Here is a 19,405-nt window from a genome sequence, read left to right on the forward strand (position 1 = left end):
AGGGAGACATGGTTATGGATCAGAGTTAGAGGAGGTGCGTGCAGCCACCATTAAAACAGACGTATATCAAGTCCACCACAAATCACAATTACCCAGACGTTTGTTCAACAGTGAAACTGCATGAAAGAAAAGGCGAGTTACGCAGCAGCCGTCGAGCTAACAGAGTCAGCTTGACTTTGTGCCACGTGTGCGGACTGTGCTGTGTTTTGTCTGTTTATCTGCATTTCCTGAAAACACTGCTCACCTTCAGTTTTGTCACTGGTTTGAGCTCCTGATGGCATCGTGACAATCAGCTTACTGTTGTGTTCGTGACGCACTGTAGACCTGCCACAACTACACAAACACACAGAGTGCATGACTACGTCACAATAAGGGACAATATATTGTTTATATGTAAGTATAAACCTCTCCATTATCATGTATTACATTACAGTGAGGGATGATTAAACTTTGACTTGAACACGACTTTAGAGCAACACTTTTCAACACTGACATCCAGTAAAGACACTTTATTTGCTGAAATCATAAACAGGATGAATATCAGTGACAGATGTGTGCATTCCATCGAGTTACCCGCAGTGAGGACACTTCCTGGTTTTCATATGGCTCTTCCAGAAGTCATTAATCAAACTGCCTTTCTTCTCAACCAAGTGCTTAATCTGAAACACACACACACATGCCAAATAAACAGAAAAACTGCACAGCTGACACAAATGCACATCGCAATCTGATTTACGTGCGGTTTTATTTCATTCACAAAACATCTCCATGCATTTCTTCATGAGTCTGTAAGTGTGTACTCACAGGTTTGGTGTTCTCTGAAGTCGCTGCGTTCATTCCAACTGTGGCATCTGTAAACACCTGCAGCACCTGCACGACCTCATCGACAGTCGCTTTGACATTCTCCTCCATGTACTAACACAAACACACACACAGAGTCAAATGAATCAAACATAAAGAGACTAACACTGACCTGTGATAATTACAAAACACAGAGAAGCAGAAGTGAGAAAACAAAACAGTGAAAGACCCCATCGTAGGAGAAGCTGCTTTGCTAACACGCTGCAAGAGTCCAAACTCGGTTAATTTCTTTTTAAATCCCTTGTAAAACTAACCACACCTGTCAAAACTAGTTTGCTCCGTTTAGTACACCTGGCCCTGTGTCAGTGCACTTCATGCCACCGTGAGTGCAGAACCCACCTGGCCGAGAACTTGTTCGATCTGGTAGACCTCCTGCATGGCTCCGCGGTCCAATAACTTGAGCTGGTTCAGCAACAGGTGCATGGCAGCTCGAGGACATGTTAGCATGTGACACGCCAAGCACGAGCCACGGATCAGCAGGTAGAGTTTCTGAAGGAGGAGAGAGGTCAGCGCAGACATTAAGGTGAGGAAGGAAAAGCAGATGCTTAACACTGCTACTCTTTGTAAGCGTGTATGTGTGCATGTGAAACGCTTACATCAAAGAACAATGGATTGTACACAGGTAGAGGTAACTCTATGTGTCCAAGGTGGCCTGGGCAGTTGTTGAAATCCTGACAGCAGGTTGAACACACCTGGGTAAAAGCAGCCACACACAACCATGAACACATGAAAACAACACATTCAAATGATCATTATTTATTCCAAAATCTACAGATTCCAGAACATTATGAGCCCTTTTTGGTGGATTACTTCCTGAAACTTTAGCTGTACAGGCATAAAACCTAAATGGGAAATAAAATGGTACGGACTAATCTGTAACAAATGCGTTATCATGTCTGAAGATCTTAGAGATGTACCTCTTTGATGTCTGCTGGTCCCAGAGCCAGATCATACAAGCCGTTTGGGGCCACATTCCCAACACCATCCAGGAACCTGAAGTTAGTGATGGCTTTCACACTCAACTTTCTGCATGAGGGAAATTCGCAAGATACATAGATTATTAGAAATGCACCAGTTTGTAAACCAAACCTCAGCTTTCACACAACAGCTTGTTGGAAATTAAGAGGACATTAGTCATGACAGGGGCACATCTAGGTTTCACTGGCTATTTTTGAATCATGGTACATAAAGAAAGTTCAGATCAGACATTTTTGACGTTATTATCGATGCATTATGTCTTTACTACAGTTATACTGAATTTCTACCAGCTCTTGGGTCTGTTCCGAATAGGTGCATATCTGTGTTTACTCGATGACACGCTCTTTATCACAGCATACTGTGAGGCTGGACTGTAAAGTAGCACAACGGTAATAACCTTATAACGGGAGGTCCTTACACGTTTCACAGATGAACACACAATAATAACAACAACACAGCAACCACAAGACATACTATGCACTTTGTGAAAAGCCAGAACTTCTCATCATGCTGTCTCTTGCGTGTTGTTTTGAACTAGCACTTAGCGCGTAGCTAAAAACCGACCAGCTCCCTCACCTTATCTCTTCGGCGGAGTAAATGCCAAACGACATGCCTTCCAAACGCCGCCATGGCACTTCTTTTCCGAACAACATCTTATTTGGCGGGGAATTATCAGCACTTTTTACCCATTTACAGAGTTTACTTCATGGCGCTCAGTGAGAAGCTATTCCTCCTGTTTCACACGTGGGGCCGTAACACGTAAGTTTCTACGACAGGGGAGACACGAATAGGTATGACTAAACTTTCCAAAACACCTGCTGGATGTTTAAAGTTTAAATGACCACGCTTAAAGATAAATATTATTTTTTGTTCTATGTGAAAGGGAAAAGTGCACTATATCCTCCAAAATGACACTACTTGTTATTTAACTCCCCCCTCCGTCTTAGCACAGATAGTTTCGTCCCTCCCAGAATCCTTCAGTTTGTAGCAATATGGCGGCGCCCGGTAGGCACATAGGGCACTCTGTGCAGAGAAACGGACGATTTCTTCTATATAACCTCGAGCAGCTGTTGGGCCACAGGTAGGACGAGTTGATAAATGGTTATTTTAAATACGGGCGTTATTCATTCGTCTCTTATGTTGTGTTTTTTATTTGTTGCGACATGAGTGCGACAGCTGCAGCAGCTAGCGCCGTCTGACAGGAGGTCATGTCTTCACGTCGTTTACATCAGAGAGCTGCTAGACGTGTGAAGCCCCAACTAACCAGCTACCAGCACGGATTCTTAAATGTCTACATTAGTCAGGAAAATAGTAACTAAAACGTTAAAAAGCGTCACACCTGCATTTCCCACAACCATTAACTGCCTTTTGTAATCCTCGGCACATAAGAATATATTTGACACAAGGAGCTAGAGGTGCTGAATAAGCTGCTGAGATGTTAGCTATGACGTGTGAATGTAACAGCTGAAATGTCCGACTTTTCTTGGAGGACCCGCTGCAAACAAGCAGGTCACAGATGAAACAGTGGCAGAGCCTTACTGATGTGCTGTCTGGCCAATACTCTTAGACGATACCAGATGTACAGAATGTGACCACCGTGAAAGCTTTTTTTCTCTCTCTCCTTTTTCACAAAAGTCGGCTGACGTTAGACAGGAAGTGTGGGAATGAGAGCGAGGCAGGTGTAACAGTGAAGATGTAAGGTGCAGAGGTAGTGATGGGCAAATCTAAATTCACCCAGAATAATGGACGAGAGCACAGGGAAGGTTGGAGACAAGTGTCAGGGAGATTTGTGACAGAAGTGCAGTGGTTCCCAAACTGTTTTTTGCTAGGCCCCCTTCTTTCTTTTTTTTTAAATTCATACAGACCACCACCACCACCCACCACCACCACACACTTTGGGAACCTCTGGTATAGGATGTAATGGATGGTTTGGATGGTAGCACTAAGAACAGACAGGAGGCAGAGCTGGAGGTGGCAGAATTAAATTTTATTGTTGAGTGACCACAAGGAGAAGTATTAGAAATGAATCATGAGTATTATTATACAAGTATATGAGTTAAAGCGACAACTCAGGTCGAGCGGTTTGGAGATAAATTAGGGAGACAAGGTTGAGATGGTTTGGACATGTGCAGAGGAGGGGTAGTGGATAGACTGGCCAAAGGATGTCGATGATGGAGCTGCCAGGGAGGAGGAAAAGATGGAGTCCACAGACAAATGCAGAGGGTTGGTGTGACAGAAAAGGATACTAGAGATGGAGTGAGATGGTGGATTATTTGCCTCTAAAGGAAACAGCCAGAAGAAGAAGAAGAAGAAGAAGAAGAAGAAGAATGCTTGAAAAAACACCCAAAATCACACATTTTGTCCTGGGAACCAGCTGTGACACAAAGACTATAGTATTTACCATAAATACAGCAGGTGGTGGCTCCATGTTAAGTGTCTAACTAGTAAGGACACTGATATTCTGGGTCAATACTGATCTAGCTTTACCAAATAACTATTAACCAGTAACACTTTATGTAATTGTTATTTCTTTTGTACTGATCATTTTTTGAACGTTTAGCCAGCACAAAAAGGATGTGACACAACAGACTTGAGCAAAGCAACCCAAACACTTAACAGTTTAATTCTAGGGAGATTTGTTGTGTTGACGTTAGTGGAAAATAAACCAGACCGCTGTTAAGTGAAACATATTTTGGTGTCGATAGAGGAGAACTTAATTTCAGCCAACAGACCTGTGAGGATACATCATCCAGTTAAAGCAGGTGTAGCGCTGGTCGTGTTTTTAGATTGAAGTGTAACAAGGATGGAAAAAATCATTCTGGCTAAACTGACAAAAATGATCTTTCAGGGGCTTCGGTTGGACCTCAGCTCTACGACAGCAAGCTGCAGAAGCCAATAAAGGTAAATGATATAAATTCAGTGTTTATTAGTCAGTGGGTTAAATTTCGGAAGCATTTGGATTTCATCAATGAGTTTAGTTGAGCAGGAAAATGTTGAACTGAAAGGAGCATTTATTACATCAAAGCTTTTATTTTTAATCTTCACGTCTCGTCAATTGTGTTGCAGAATCGACAGAGTCCGTTGTCATCCCCAGGAAGAAAACATGGTATGAGCTGATCTGACTGTGAAGTGGGGTATTATAGCCTCTCATGCTCTTTTGTTTAAAGCGTTCTTTAAATGAGGCATTAAAATCATGTTTTTCTTTATCAAACAGGAGCAGAGAGGCAGTGCTGGAGACACTGGCTTCAACTGTCAGCAGGGTGAGAGCACCTTCACATTTTTCACTGTATTCATGAAGCTGGATTTTTTTTAGCTTGGATTGACCGCCTTTTCTTTGCCCCTGCAGGATCCCACAGCATATCCATACCAATTCCAGGATGATCCTTACCTCTCTCCCAGGACTTCTACTGAGTTTGTATGTTAAAACATATCTTTATGCTTGTATGTATATTTAGGGACACTGTTAGTTACATCAGACAGTTTCTCTTTTTATTTAATTCATTTCAAGAGTCTTAGATCAGGTAATGCAGATAACTTTGTTTTTTGCCTGTATTGCTCATTACTCTGTGAGCAACCTAATAAACCAGCTTTATTGTATCTCTGCAGAAGCTGTTCTCTCTCTCTCAGGAGTCGGGCAGATCTGCAGCCAAATACATCGTCAACAACAACCCCAAACTCTTCACCAAAGACTTTGCAGAACCTCATATACCCGTAAGAAATACACAGCAGTGTGTGGAGGTGTGGGTATGTAGTGTAGTGCTGCTCTCGTATTGTGCGGTTCCTTTTCACTAAGCAATTGGTTGTCGTGTGTGTGTGTGTGTGTGTGTGTGTAGTGTCTGATGCCAGAGACTGTATCCCTGCGTCTTGAGGAGGTGAGTGAGGAAGCACTGAAGGAAAGGATCACCCTGAGGAAAGTTACAGCTGCTATTGACATGTATGATCAGTTACTGCAAGCTGGTGAGAACACACGCACACATGCACGCACAGCATGAATATTGTAAAGCTGTGCTCCAAATACTTATTTACTCTGCTATTGTGTGCATCAGTAGTATAGGTGTTGTCTGCAGAAGTTCTTTGCATTTTACAGAATGTTACTCTGGAGCTCAAAGCTTCACATTTAAAAATGTTTTTTTGCGTTTTTTATGTTTTTCAGGCACTACTGTCTCCATGGAAACAACCCATAGCCTGCTGGACCTTATCTGTCTCTACAGCGACAGGGACCCCGTTCAGGATGGGGAGCCACAGACAGACGACGCAGTGAGTTCCCGCCTGACGTAACGTCAAAGTAGCTGCTCCAATGAAAAGGACGTTAGCACTGCAGGATACTTCTCTGTTTTTGCTCCGCAGGAATTTGGAGAGGAGCTGAAGAAAAGGAAAGCACAGGTCCGCCGAGCTTCAGACTTCCTGAAGTTCACCTGGAAAGAAAACAACAATGCGGAGAGAATCTTTAACCTGCTGCCAGAGTGGGATACACGCTGTTACTCTGCTCTCATCAGAGGCATGGTCAAGGTAGGCGTGCATCAGAGTCACAGGCTAAATGCAGGTCTGCAGCATTGCAACAGCAGTGAAAGGGTCATTTTAGTGTATCCTAATATTCGTGTGTGTGTCTGTGTGTGTCCCCACAGCATGGAGCCTATGCAAAGGCATTCAGCATGTACACAGATATGCTTAACAACAGGCTGACAGGTGAGCTGCTTTGGTTAATATCACTGCTTTGGTTAAATACTGTGTAGAGGTCACATCATTGCTTCTAGCAATCATGTGGCCTTTCGTGTAGTTATTCTTCTCATCATTTAAATGAGTCTTGAACTTAAATTGAATGAATTTTGTATCTTCTTATGGTGATAAGGAAATATGTTGTTTCATCAAAGATGGAAAAACTGGAGGACTCTTATAGCCCGACTCACAGTTTAACTGTGGGTGTTGTTCTTGACCTGTGATGATACGCTGTATACACTGTGGACACAAGTATTGGGCCACAACTATTAATCTTTGAATTCAACACAACACCAGCAGCTCCTGTGGGTGTAATGAGGTGGCCAAGTACTTTTGGCCATATACTATGTATTTTTGCATATATTTTACATTATATATGTAATCTGTTAACTAATAACCCAATCGTTTCCCTTCAGCTGATGTCCACATCTTCAATGCTCTGATCTCAGCAGCTCCAGACGTCCGAGACAAATTTAATGAGCGATGGGACCTCGTTGTTGTAAGACCCTTCACACTGATTTATTGATCGCTGCTGCACAATGCTTTTGTATTTAAAAAAAAAAAAGCAAACACACACAAGTAATTTGTCCTGTAAATACAAAACCTCTTTACAGGTTTTGTATTTACTGCCATCTTTGCACTAGTAGTTTGGTCGTTTCCAACCTTTTAAAGCTAAAAGTTCATCAGTGTTCCCGCTCTCTTCTCCGTTGGACCCTTTCTGTTCTCCTAGTTAATCAAATCAAATCAAATAGTTAATATTCACAATGGCGTCTCCTTGTCTGTCTGCAGGAGCTGTTGAACCAGATGAATCAGCAGAAAGTTCGTCCTAACCTGTTGACCTTCAACAGCGTCCTCAAAGCTCTGAGACGTTGCGGCTTCTTGGCCAAAACACAAGCTCTGCACACTCTGAATGAGATGAAGGCACTGGGGATAGGTAACGCCGCCATTCGTGTTTTATTACCTGGTGTTTTACAGGCAAGTCTTATTTTTTTTCTCTGAGTGTGTGTGTGTGTGCAGCTCCCAGCCTGGCCTCCTACGACCACATCCTGGCAGTCTTTTACAAATCAGGTAGCCCTGCAGTTGCTCTCATACATGACCCTCACAGGCATCTGCGCTGTTTGTCGGCTGCATGCTTTTAAATGTGCATTCACCCCATGTGTTTCCTCTCCAGCTTCTTCTGCACAGAACAACACTGACCTTCTTCAGGAGGTGATAGCTGAGCTGGAGGGACACATCTTCACCTGCCAGGACCCTGACGATGGTATATCACGGCGCACGACAGATTTAGCAAATGTTTCCTTTTGTTCGGGCAGAACAAACGTGCGGACATGTGGATGGTAAAACTGATGCTGTGTTCTCTCTCTGTCTCTCCAGTTCTGTTCTTCTCCAGCGCAATGAGAATAGTGAGTCCTGCTTTAGAGTCTTGACAGTTTCATGGCAGCGTTTGTTTCTTAGCTCCCAGATCAGTGGTGACACAATTATCAGTCATACATTATAATTAAAGGAGGCTATGCCCTGCTTATACAGCGTGGCCTGTTTCCGCGTGCATGCTTTTTGTCCTTGCAGTGTTTGGACAGTAAAGATCTGGAGCTGGGATATAAAATCCAGAGTTTGGTAGATGTCGGGGAGAACTGGAGGCTGCTGGGAGACTCCTTCCAGCAGAGCATTTACTAGTAAGTAGGAACCCTCTGCTAACTTCTAACAATATGGTCGTGTAATGCAGTATAATCACTCTGAATCTGTATCTGATCCAGTTATAAGCAGTAAACGTGGGTAGGTAAACAACCATTCTCCCTTCTCTGCAGTGGTCGCTTCTTCAACCTGCTGTGCATGATGGAGCACATTGATGTGGTGCTGAAATGGTACAAGCAGATCATTCCCTCGGTCAGTGCATATCTGCTTCTCTCTGTCTGCTCCATGTGCTTATATTATATGCATATGTAAATGATATTTAAATATATGCACATAATGTCTCAGTTTATAATCTGTCATCTTTCCGGGTCACATGTGCGATAAGTTGAGAAAAAAGGGGAAAAAACTGATTTGTTTTGGAAGATTCTTTGGCTGTCTCTGTCTTATAAAGGAAAAAATAAAGAAATAATAGGTTTCACCTTCAGTCTTGCTTTAACGATCTTTCCTTATATCCTGCAATTGTAGCTCTATTACCCCAACCCTCAGGGAATGAGGGACCTGCTGCAGGCCCTGGACACGGACAGCCGTCTGGACTTGCTGCCTTCTATATGGAAAGGTGAGTTCCAAGATGCATTGTTCAGTGCATATCTTGATAAAGAGTAGACAATGCATTGATTGTTTAAAAAGCCCCTTCCTCTGCATGTCAGGATCTGTCACATTGACCTGTTTTTTTTTTTTTTTTTTTTTCAGACATCAAGACTCTCGGGCACGATAACAAACCCGATCTGGTGGAGGAGCTGCTCGGCCTCATGGCCAGAGAGAAACACAGTTCTGAGGTCAGTCTGACAACATTTGTGTTATCAGTTTTCGCCATCTGGACAGTGATGTCGAGCGAGTTAGTAATGCCGACCTGAGTGTGTTTCTATGAGCTCGCCTGCCTTTTGCCTGCAGGTTCAGGAGTCCTTTGCAGCATGTGCTCTGGATGTAAAGAGTGTATTTGATTTGAGGCCCAGTATGGAGTGGAGCGCCGCCTCCCTCTCACACATCACCACACTGCTGCTGCGAGCTAACAAGACCCGACAGGCCTGGTGAGAGCGACAGCCGCACATGTTAGGAGGAGAACTTTTACTGTATTCTGACTTGGCTGCAATCTAATGTCACCTTTTCTCTGCAGGGAGATGCTGCAGGTCTTCAAGTCCAGGAACAGAGTTCCTTCGTAAGTCTCACTTCAGACGAGACTCATAATGAGTGATGACAATGACAAAGCCCACACTACTTCATCATGTCACACATGAACAACAATTGCTTTTTTTTTATGCAGAAAACTTCACCTGTGTAACTTTATTTAGGACATTTTAAAACTGATATTAAAGAGTTTGAAAAGAAGACAAATGTCTTCACAAAAAAGAAATCCACTTTTCAAGCTCTCAAAGCTACTGTGAGCTTGATGATCCAGAACCTGCACAGACGAACCCTTGTGTTGGCTGAGTTGCCTCTGACTCTGTTTCCTGCTGTGTTACTCTACAGCGAGGGGCTCTTGAACAACTTCCTGTCAGTGTGCCACAGTGACGGCGACTCCCAGAAAGCAGTGCAGCTGGTGCAGCTGTCTGCAGTCTTCTGCCTGCCAACAACATGGAGGCTAGCAAAGAGAGCACTGGCTGAGTTTGATCTGACTGAAGAGCAAAGGTAAGCGGGATACATAAGAGAGAGAGAGATATCTGGATAGATATATAGTTTTGTTATTTAATTACAAAAAAACCTCAAGATTGGATATTTGGTTAAATTGCCATTATCAACTTATACTGTTACCAGATTTTATGGGTTGATATCAGTGAACCTGGCATAATTCTGGCTGAGGTCTGGATTTTGACTAATTCAAATGTTCTACATCATCCCTCCACCCGTGGTTGGGGTCACTGCCCTGCTGAAACATTCAGCTATGTTCAGCATCCAAGGTGGCTGGAGGTTATACTCAAAACTTCTAAGGAAGTCTGTTTCCTTTGCTGAAATGTATCAGTTCCACTGACCATAAAACAGCCCCAGAGTGATGCATCCATCACTTTGTCTCATCTGTCCAAACATGCATGTGGTTAATAGTGGCTAGAAAATTCAAGCACCGTTAACCTTTACCACTGGGGGCAGAATTATGAGTTTAAACTTGCAAAAGATTTATTACAAAAAGTGCTTTTAAGATATAACATTTGTTTTATTGGATGGATGGATTTTGAGCTGTTGTTTTCCACTTGGTGAATGATTTCTTCAGACATCAGCAATGACATCATAGCTCCCAATCCCATTTATTCTGCTAAAGCTTACACACTGTATCTCATCTCTCTGACCCTTCCAGAGCTATTTTATCTGAGCTGGAGACTGTAGGAGAGCCGTCTGACTGACTGAGACAACACAGAGTGACCCAGCGTAGACTCGTATCTTCTAAATGCATACAGAATCTGTACTTTCCTGGATTATCTCTGGATGTAAAATAAATACAATGTGACCCTGTCCTTGTTTTTTATTGTTTGGTCACTAGGTGGTGCTGTTTCACCTGATTGTTTTCAGCTCTGCCTTTTATGAAAAATAGTTTCATGCTCGCTCAAAACCATTTTAATAGTAGAAGAAGAGCATCTGAAACGTATAAGTGCCTCTTCTGATTCTACAAAATGAATTAATAATAATGATGATAATGATGATAATAATAATAATAATAATAATAATAATAATAATAATAATAGCACAAGATTTACTGTCCAAGACGGATGGTCTACAGTTCATGGCAATTAGCTGTGTTGGTGGAGGGGAGGGGGCTGGGGTGTGGATGCATTCAGTGTGTGTGTGATAACAAAACTTCCTGAACTTACTGATAAGCTGCTTCCTTAAATGTCATAATTTGGGATCTGGAATGCTGCTTTGGCCATTCTTCGGTGTCTCCTCATAGACCACCTGCAGAATTAGAAGAAACTTCCAGATGTTAAAAACAGTGGTGTTCCTGCAGAATCAGGTATGCACACTGAGGCTTTCTGTCCTGCGTGTTTGGACAAGACGTGCCGTCTGTCTGATATGCATTTATGTATCATTCCATCTCATTCGAACATTGCTCTGGACCTTTAACACCAAATTTTTGGGGGAAAGATTCATTCAAGTATTCGAAAACAACTTTACTACTTATTAAATTTATTGCTATTGTGTATTTATTTTTAGCTGCAATCAGTACAAAGAAAACCCTTACATCATGTCTGTACCTGTGTGCACGTGGGAGGTGCTGAGAACAATATAGGTGTGTTCGCGCATGAGTGTGTGTTTCAGTCAAAATAGTTTTCACTCCGCCAATCATCAGCCGAGCTGGCAGCACGACCAAATAAGGACAAGTGGACTGAAGAAGGAGGAGGGTGGGACTTTAAAATGGGTGTGGTCTTAGGACAGAGCATCGTTCTCTAGAGCAACAGCCTATTATCACACACACACAAACACAATCGTTGATGGACCTGATTTAGGACAGACATGAGAAAACACCCTCCTTCACATGCTCTCACTTCACCCTTATTTCTTCTTCTGAGACAAACCTGAACGATCCAGCTGATGACACTCACCTATTTAAGGCTAACTGTGGGTGTAGCTAAGGGACAGAAGTGCCCTGAATGAGCTGCAACGACAGGATGCGTGTAAAGTTACAACATCAGAGTTTAATTAGCCTTGATTAAAGGATGAAATGTAACCAAATACTTAATACCTTGCAAAAACACAGACACACGCACACACTAATAATGCCCGGAGCAACAGTGGAAGTAGAAGCATTCTTTTCTCCCACTCCTTAACTGACTCAGCATGAGTGTGCAGTACTGCAGCAGAGGTCAGAGGTCAAACCTGTTCACAAACACAGGATGTTTTTGATACCTCAGTCTGGTAATAGCAGGTTGTTGGTGATAAAAATGAAGGGACATGAGAGGAAAACATCATCGGCAGGAAGAGGATAGGGGCATACTGGTTTGACCTCAAAAAAGCATGCAACTGTAGGTACAGGTCTCTGATGGTGAACCCGCCAAAGCGCAAACTTAGTGGAGACTGTGCTGTAGCAATTCCAAAACCATGGAGCGATCTGCCTTTAGAGATTAGACAGGCCTCTTTGCTGCCTGTTTTTTAAATCACTCCTGAAAGCCCACCTCTGTACTGCCTTTGACACCATGTGAGATGTTGGTTTTAGTTGTAGTTTTATTTTAGTTGTTTTTAGTTCCTTCTATGCTATTTAATCTTATTTTTTTGATTATATGGCTGTTTTAATTTTTTATGTATTATGTGTTTTATTGATTTATTTTTGCTGTTTTCCTTTATTCTCTTGTTTTTAACTTACTTTCTGTACAGCACTTTGGTCCTGTGCTGGCTATTTTAAAGTGCGTTATAAATAAAATTGGATTGGATTGCAGTAATTATCATAATTAGTATTATATTTATTTATTCTCATGACTTGTTTTTATGATTATTATTTTGATTATTCGCGAGTGCTCTTGATGACACTAATGAATAGCTAACTGTGACTAAAAAGCCAATTAGAGAGACAATTAACTGAACATCATTAAAAGGGAATAGTAACATTAATAATACAGCGCTGTAATGTAACAAATAAATCACTCCCAGTTCTCACTTTTTTGGAGTATTATCTGTTCTGTAACAGATTCTGATGATTTCATAATGTGAGTTACTGATGATGCTGCCACAACATGTTAGAACAGTGGTATCATGATAACCCTGGTCTCTTTCAAAAACACGGGACTATATAAAAGTTTAGGATATGAAGTATAAAATATAGTAAACAGTATAGTCATGAAGTATAGAATACTTCAGCTGACACCCTCTTTCAGTGATGTTGTCCAAAAGGATCTTGCACATACTGCATGGACTTAGACAATACTATGTTGTCTGCATGCTTTTAATATATTGTCATATTCAAATACATGTAAAGAGGAATGCCCACATGTGCATATCAAACCTGTATGGTACAGTTATGGGAAAATGTTTTAGGTGCCTGACATGTTAAACTTCAGGTGTTTGATCAGTCCCAGCTCCATTCATCCAGATACAGAGGACACAATGTGTCGCTGGATCATGATACCATCGTTCCTTTTCCCCTAGGGATCAATAAAGTATACTGATTCTGATTCTGATAACAGGTGAACAGCATGTATTGATTTGATTTAGGCTTTTAATCTGGGCCGCATTTCATTTGTGTGAGGGAGTTTTAGGACACACTGACATTGGATAACGCTGTCTGTCACTGCACCTGTGAATTTCCTGTCAAACAAAACATCTTAAGTTACTTTTTGTTGTTTATGATAATATTTAATTTCCAGCTTAGTGTGACATCTCATTTAAGCTCTGTGAACTCATGGCAGTGTAATGTAGCTTAATGGCTTACCATTGTTTACTCTGATTAACGTGCACCACAAAGACACCTGGCCACACAGCTGAGCAATACAATCCTTACGTGGATACACAGCGTGAGCTTCTGTTTGGTGTATCTGAACATGTGTTTAAAACAATTAATCCATCCTGCCAAAACTGCACAATGCTCAGTCAGTGTGTCTCACAGGCATTACAGGAGAGCAAACAACACTCAATTTGAGTGTGTTTGGCTTACTCGCGTCCTTTCAGCGCTGTCACATGAGCTGGCTGAGCAGCTTCCAGCTCAAATCCAAGGTTGTTGTGTGGCTCTGTGGACTATGCTTCAACTACTTTTTCCTTTGTCATTTCAATTAGAATCATGGGCAATGTTTGAAGTTGTATTTGAAACAATTCAATATACATTATTATCCTATTATTGTGTAACATTACAAGGCACCAAAAACAAGGGCACTGTGTAGAGCCACACCTTTTACTCTTGCATGAATTGCAAAAAATCCTTCACTAACAATGGAAATGAAGGTGCCAGCTCAAAATGGGTACACTTCTAACAACAATTAAAGATGCTTTGACACTTTGTGACAACCAATCCCCCATAGGGTTGGTTGTCTCTATTGTTTCAGTAAAAAATGGTGGTATAACTAAAGTAAAGTATAACTTTTAATTTTTTTCAGACCAAGACATCAGTGAGTTTAGACATGAATATCACCTGGTGCTCCTTCCATATAAACCTTTCATTTGAAGTAGTGATAATTTGTGTGTACTTTTCAATGTACAGTTCTGATCAAAAGTTTAAGACCACTTGAAAAATGGCAAAAAAAAAATTATATATTGCATGTTTGGATCTTCCAAGCAAAGCTTCAACATGCAACAAGAAGAAATGGGAGTGAGACAAAACATTTTTTGAGCATGCAGTTTCCTGAAAACAATCAGATCAGAGGAACACGCAGGATGGTCCAAAAGAGTGATGTTATTCTCCTGGAAGTCCCTTGTCCTGCGGCTGTTGTGTACTGTCGTGTTGTCATGTTGATAAATCCAGTGGTTACCACACAGACGAGGGCCCTCAGTCATGAGGGATGCTCTCTGCAACATCTGGACTCAGCCAGGGGCTGTTTAATGCCCCTGCACCTCCTGAAGCTCCATTGTTCAACTGAAGGAAAAAGCACCCCAGACCATTATGGCGCCTCCTCTACTGTGGCACCTAGAAAACATCTCAGGTGGGATCCGCTCGTCATGCCAGTAACAATGGAAACCATCAGGACCATCAAGGTAAATTTTTTTCTCATCAGAGAATCAAACTTTCTTCCATCTTTCAATGTCCCATGTTTGGTGTTCTCTTGCAAAGTCCAAATGATCGGTTCTTTGGAGTCCAAAGAGACAAGGCCTTTGAAGCCCTTCAGTCTCAGATGCCGTCTGATGGTTAAGAGGCTGCAGTCGGCACCAGTAATGGCCTTAATTTGGGTCTAGGATCATCCAGTGTCTTGGCGGACAGCCAATTGAATCCTCCAGCTCAGTGCTGGTGACATTTTTTGGGTCTTCCACTTGACCTTTTTTGTTCCATAAGACTCAGGATCATTTCAGAAATTCCAAATAACCGTCTTACTGTGTCCGACCTCAGCAATGCTGTGAGAGTGGACACAGCACTGACAGACCCCGCTCATGCAGTTCAACAACCTGACCACGTTCAAAAAGGGAACGTTTTCTTTGCCTTTTCCATCAGAACGTCATAACAGCGTGACTACTGATAATGAAAATGACAACGAATCCACATTTTTGCAGATTTGGACATGTGGTCCTAAACTTTTGATCAGCTGTAAAACAGCCCCGTTTCAGTTTAAGCCTTATTTTCAATAAACCGCACGGTCAATAAAACTATCTCTACTTTTAAGATTAGGCTTCAAACTTTCCTTTTTGCTAAAGTATATAGTTAGGGCTGGACCAGGTGACCCTGAATCCTCCCTTAGTTATGCTGCAATAGACGTAGGCTGCCGGGGGATTCCCATGATGCATTGAGTTTTTCCTTTCCAGTCACCTTTCTCACTCACTATGTGTTAATAGACCTCTCTGTATTGAATCGTACCTGTTATTAATCTCTGTCTCTCTTCCACAGTATGTCTTTATCCTGTCTTCCTTCTCTCACCCCAACCAATCACAGCAGATGGCCCCGCCCCTCCCTGAGCCTGGTTCTGCTGGAGGTTTCTTCCTGTTAAAAGGGAGTTTTTCCTTCCCACTGTCGCCAAAGTGCTTGCTCATAGGGGGTCATATGATTGTTGGGTTTTTCTCTGTATCTATTATTGTACGATCTACTGTACAATATAAAGCGCTTTGAGGCGACTGTTGTTGTGATTTGGCACTGTATAAATAAAACTGAATTGAATTGAATTAAAATGGTTTGTCTCACTCCCATTTCTTCTTATTGTTGCACATTGAAGCTCTATTTGGAACCATGGAAACTTTGATCCAACCATGCAAAATAGGATTTTTTGCCATTTTTCAAGTGGTCTGAAACTTTTGATTGGGGATGTATGAGCAGTGAAATGTAGGAAGTTTCAGTGCTGATATAATCTATCCATTATTAAAGCCACAAAACACCTGAGAACAGATGATAGTATTTTAAACATTTCCATTAAAAAATACCAGTAGTTCCTGGTATTTGTTAAAGACAAACAGCCTTTTTGTTTGTTTTTAACTTTTCCAGCACATAGTCTTGACAGTAGTAAATGGCCTGTATTTGTATTTGTATTACAAAGTAGTGAGCAAATCAGTTTATTATGTGCTTTAAACATCTGAGAACAAAAAGGAACTACATTAACATCAAACCGTCTCATTAAGAGTCACACAGGTCACAGTTTTGACATATTGTATGCTCCTGGATTGCCATGGGTACAATCTAGTTTCTTAGACAGATTTCTGTGGGAAGAATCTGTGGGCACATTTCTTTTCTTGTTTGAACATTCTCTTTTTAGCATCAATATTTCTCATCCTCCAGTATTTGGTGACAGCCAACCATAGCATCCGCAAGACAACCTTCCCCAACTGACCTATTGACAATCATTTAAGCTAGCTCAAACAATGAACAGCTGACTCCAATCAAAGGAAATACCTTGAGCTTTTAAATGAATGTCCCAGATGACTAATATTGTGTGAACTTTTAATACAAAAACAACAACAACAACTAGTGTGTTTTCCACAAAATGACCACTACACTAACATGGACCGAATAGGTCAGACGTGTGATATCAACACAGTTTATAGCGGCCTCTCATGCGGCGATAACAAGCAATGGGACGACCAACCCACACATTTCTATTCTAATAAGTCATTCTTTTATTCCATATGAACACAGAACCAACGATAAAATGCAAAGTTGAAAGCTATGTCCCAAGAGTTTTCAAACAACAATAATTCTGTTTTAAGAAGTAGAACAGAGCCTGCTCAGCACTGCCTTTGCTCCCTGTGTAAGTTCATGTTGTGGCTGCTGGACTGGGGTCAGTATGCACTCAGCTATAACATCACTCTAGGTGCTAGCTTTGCATCTGTGCGGATGCTTGCAAAGAGCTTGTGTTGTGTCAGCAGTATAAGGCAGTTGTTTCTGTCTTGGATGCAATTTACACTTTACCATCACCTTCTTGTTCTTTTATGCAATAAATAAAGGTTTTGTCCATATTTGCGCTCCTCAAAATCTGTAAATTTTCCTCCTCCTCCTGGCACCAAACCGAGATCAACTGATCGTAGTTGTGGCTGGAGTCAGAGCATATGATCTGGACCAACTTCAACAGGGTGGCATTTGGCTTTTATTTAAAAATATATGTATTAAAAAAATGTAGTCACATATGAGCAGCTGTGCTTCCAATCTTAAATAATAAATCAGTACACTCAGGCACCTTTACAGGCTACACAACAGATTTAAGGAAAAATGAGTGAGTTTAAACCAGATTATAAACAGGTATGCATAATTACAAATACATGCATAGTACAATGCAAATGCACTTGTGCCTTAGACTGCAACGTGTACAGGGCAGGAGAGATGCTTCCTCTATAGCTGCAGAAGTGATTCAGTGAACTCAACACACACACACACACACACACACAATGATAGTTGGAGCTAAGTTGTGAACACAGAATATACTCAACACATTTCCAATGATTTTGGAGTCTTTCAGTGAGAACATAGTTACAAAACTGGAGCACAGGCTGATAATTGACCTTTTGTTTTTAGTTCCAATGAAACATGAGGTGATTCTTCAAAAAGTCTGCCTTCCAGAGGCCGATCCACTCCAACACCAGTGTCCTCCTAAGCCACGAACGTTATCACAGTTGTTGCAAATGCACTAAGCTGCTGTTAGATGGATCGTTAACTTGAGCTTGAGCTGCAGTAACTTAACTATAGTTTATTATTACTTTGGTTGTAAAGGTATATTAGTAGAAATCAGCTGAGGTGACACAGTGACCTTTCTGGATGCTCCTTTTTCTGCCAAAGCCCTTCTATAACCACAACACTGAATAAAAAGGATCTTTGCTATTTATTGATGTCAGTTAAAGACAAATCCCCAGGCCGGCTGGAGGAGATTTTTTTGTTTTGTTAAAAGACTACTCAATATATCCAAGCTTTGGCAAACAGAGCTCATTCTCTATGACAATCAGGTTCAATTGCATCTAGCCACAGTGTTTTGTGCACAAGCCAGTGCGGTCTAATCCAGCACTCATTAGTCTAGTATAAGGTTACAAAAACGACTAGACACTGGTTTCAGTTTACTGCTGCATTACTGGATTCATTCATTACAATAACAGCCATGAATCGCATGCCTTCTCTGTGTGGCTTTTTGGAAATGTCTTGCTCAGTGTCTGGCACAATCAAGGAATTGTGACAGTTCTGACAAGATGAAACACATCAGTCCACTGAGGGAGAGAGACATCACAGAGCAGGGGGAGGAAGGAAAGGTATGAGAAGAGTAGGAATGGGAAGAGAAGCAGGAGGAATTCCTACATGTAAGGACTGGTAGGAGCAGCAGGGCTCTGACTGTTTACACATATTGTTTTAGAAAATGTAATAATCTGTAGAATAATCTGAAGCAGACTATAATTTAAAAATAAGCACATGACTGATGGTGATGCAAATTAGAATTTGAGATTGATATAATGAGTTTACTATCTCATTGAACCATTTTGTTGGCTATTACTTTGGATTCATGCTGCCCAAACAAAGAAACGGGTCCCTTTTCTGGTATTCTTGATAGAGTGTATGTTTTATTTATTTTATGTTTTATACTAAAGTTTCTTCTGCTTATCTGCACATAGCAGTTACATGTGATTTGACTTTAAATAAACATTTGCCAATGGTGTTCTTTCAGTGGCACATAGGTGTGGCAACTGCTTTGATATTAATTTAACGATTACAAAAACTTTACTAACGCTGGCTAACAGTAGCTAACAGCAGCTAACAGCAGCTAACAGTAGCTAAAGGCAGCTAACCGTGGCTAAAACTGCGGTGTTTACAGACAGAAAAGTCTAGGATATCTTCAAAATGTATCAGTGATCACTGTAAATAGATGTGGAGACTTTGAGATAAACATGGACTAACAGCTTACTGTCACTATGAAGAGTGAGATGAGAAGGTAAGAAGAGAGAATCCTGTTATTGGTGAGATTTGACACACTGTAACTTTAATTTAGAAATTTTACAGTTACACTCATATGAGCACTTTATGTAGCCAAGATAGCACCAAGCTAACGGGGTGTTCACAGATTTTGAATAAGTTGCTCAGTTTGAGTTTCTTTTCAAATAAATACTTCCACATATTAGCTTAATTTTTCCGTGTGAAATATGC

The 19,405-nt window shown here is 41.3% G+C and overlaps 2 protein-coding genes across 3 annotated transcripts in view; one reads left to right on the forward strand and one right to left on the reverse strand.

The window, feature by feature from the left end:
* Nucleotides 1-2,708, reverse strand: part of polr1a (RNA polymerase I subunit A) — a 45,857-nt gene extending 43,149 nt beyond the window's left edge. For both annotated transcript variants that reach the window (XM_085132126.1, XM_085132118.1), the window contains exons 1-7: nt 2,416-2,708; nt 1,779-1,887; nt 1,458-1,553; nt 1,201-1,350; nt 805-915; nt 574-659; nt 245-333 (exon numbers count right to left, since the gene is read on the reverse strand). In XM_085132126.1, coding sequence (XP_084988252.1) covers nt 245-333; nt 574-659; nt 805-915; nt 1,201-1,350; nt 1,458-1,553; nt 1,779-1,887; nt 2,416-2,492 — 718 coding nt within the window. In that variant the 5' untranslated portion in view covers nt 2,493-2,708. The remainder of the gene's footprint in view (nt 1-244; nt 334-573; nt 660-804; nt 916-1,200; nt 1,351-1,457; nt 1,554-1,778; nt 1,888-2,415) is intronic.
* An 82-nt stretch (nt 2,709-2,790) lies between these two features.
* ptcd3 (pentatricopeptide repeat domain 3) lies at nt 2,791-10,689 on the forward strand. The gene is made up of 23 exons (XM_085132238.1): nt 2,791-2,920; nt 4,688-4,740; nt 4,906-4,945; nt 5,054-5,099; nt 5,186-5,254; nt 5,446-5,550; nt 5,673-5,796; nt 5,993-6,096; nt 6,187-6,348; nt 6,465-6,525; nt 6,972-7,054; nt 7,345-7,489; nt 7,573-7,623; nt 7,727-7,816; nt 7,930-7,958; nt 8,122-8,228; nt 8,361-8,439; nt 8,713-8,803; nt 8,938-9,023; nt 9,139-9,275; nt 9,362-9,403; nt 9,715-9,873; nt 10,535-10,689. The coding sequence occupies exons 1-23, from the start codon at nt 2,832-2,834 to the stop codon at nt 10,578-10,580; spliced, it is 1,998 nt and encodes a 665-aa protein (XP_084988364.1). The 5' UTR covers nt 2,791-2,831; the 3' UTR covers nt 10,581-10,689.
* Nucleotides 10,690-19,405: the final 8,716 nt, after the last annotated feature.

This window comes from Neolamprologus multifasciatus, chromosome 2, assembly GCF_963576455.1.
Source record: "Neolamprologus multifasciatus chromosome 2, fNeoMul1.2, whole genome shotgun sequence".
Taxonomy (NCBI): domain Eukaryota; kingdom Metazoa; phylum Chordata; class Actinopteri; order Cichliformes; family Cichlidae; genus Neolamprologus; species Neolamprologus multifasciatus.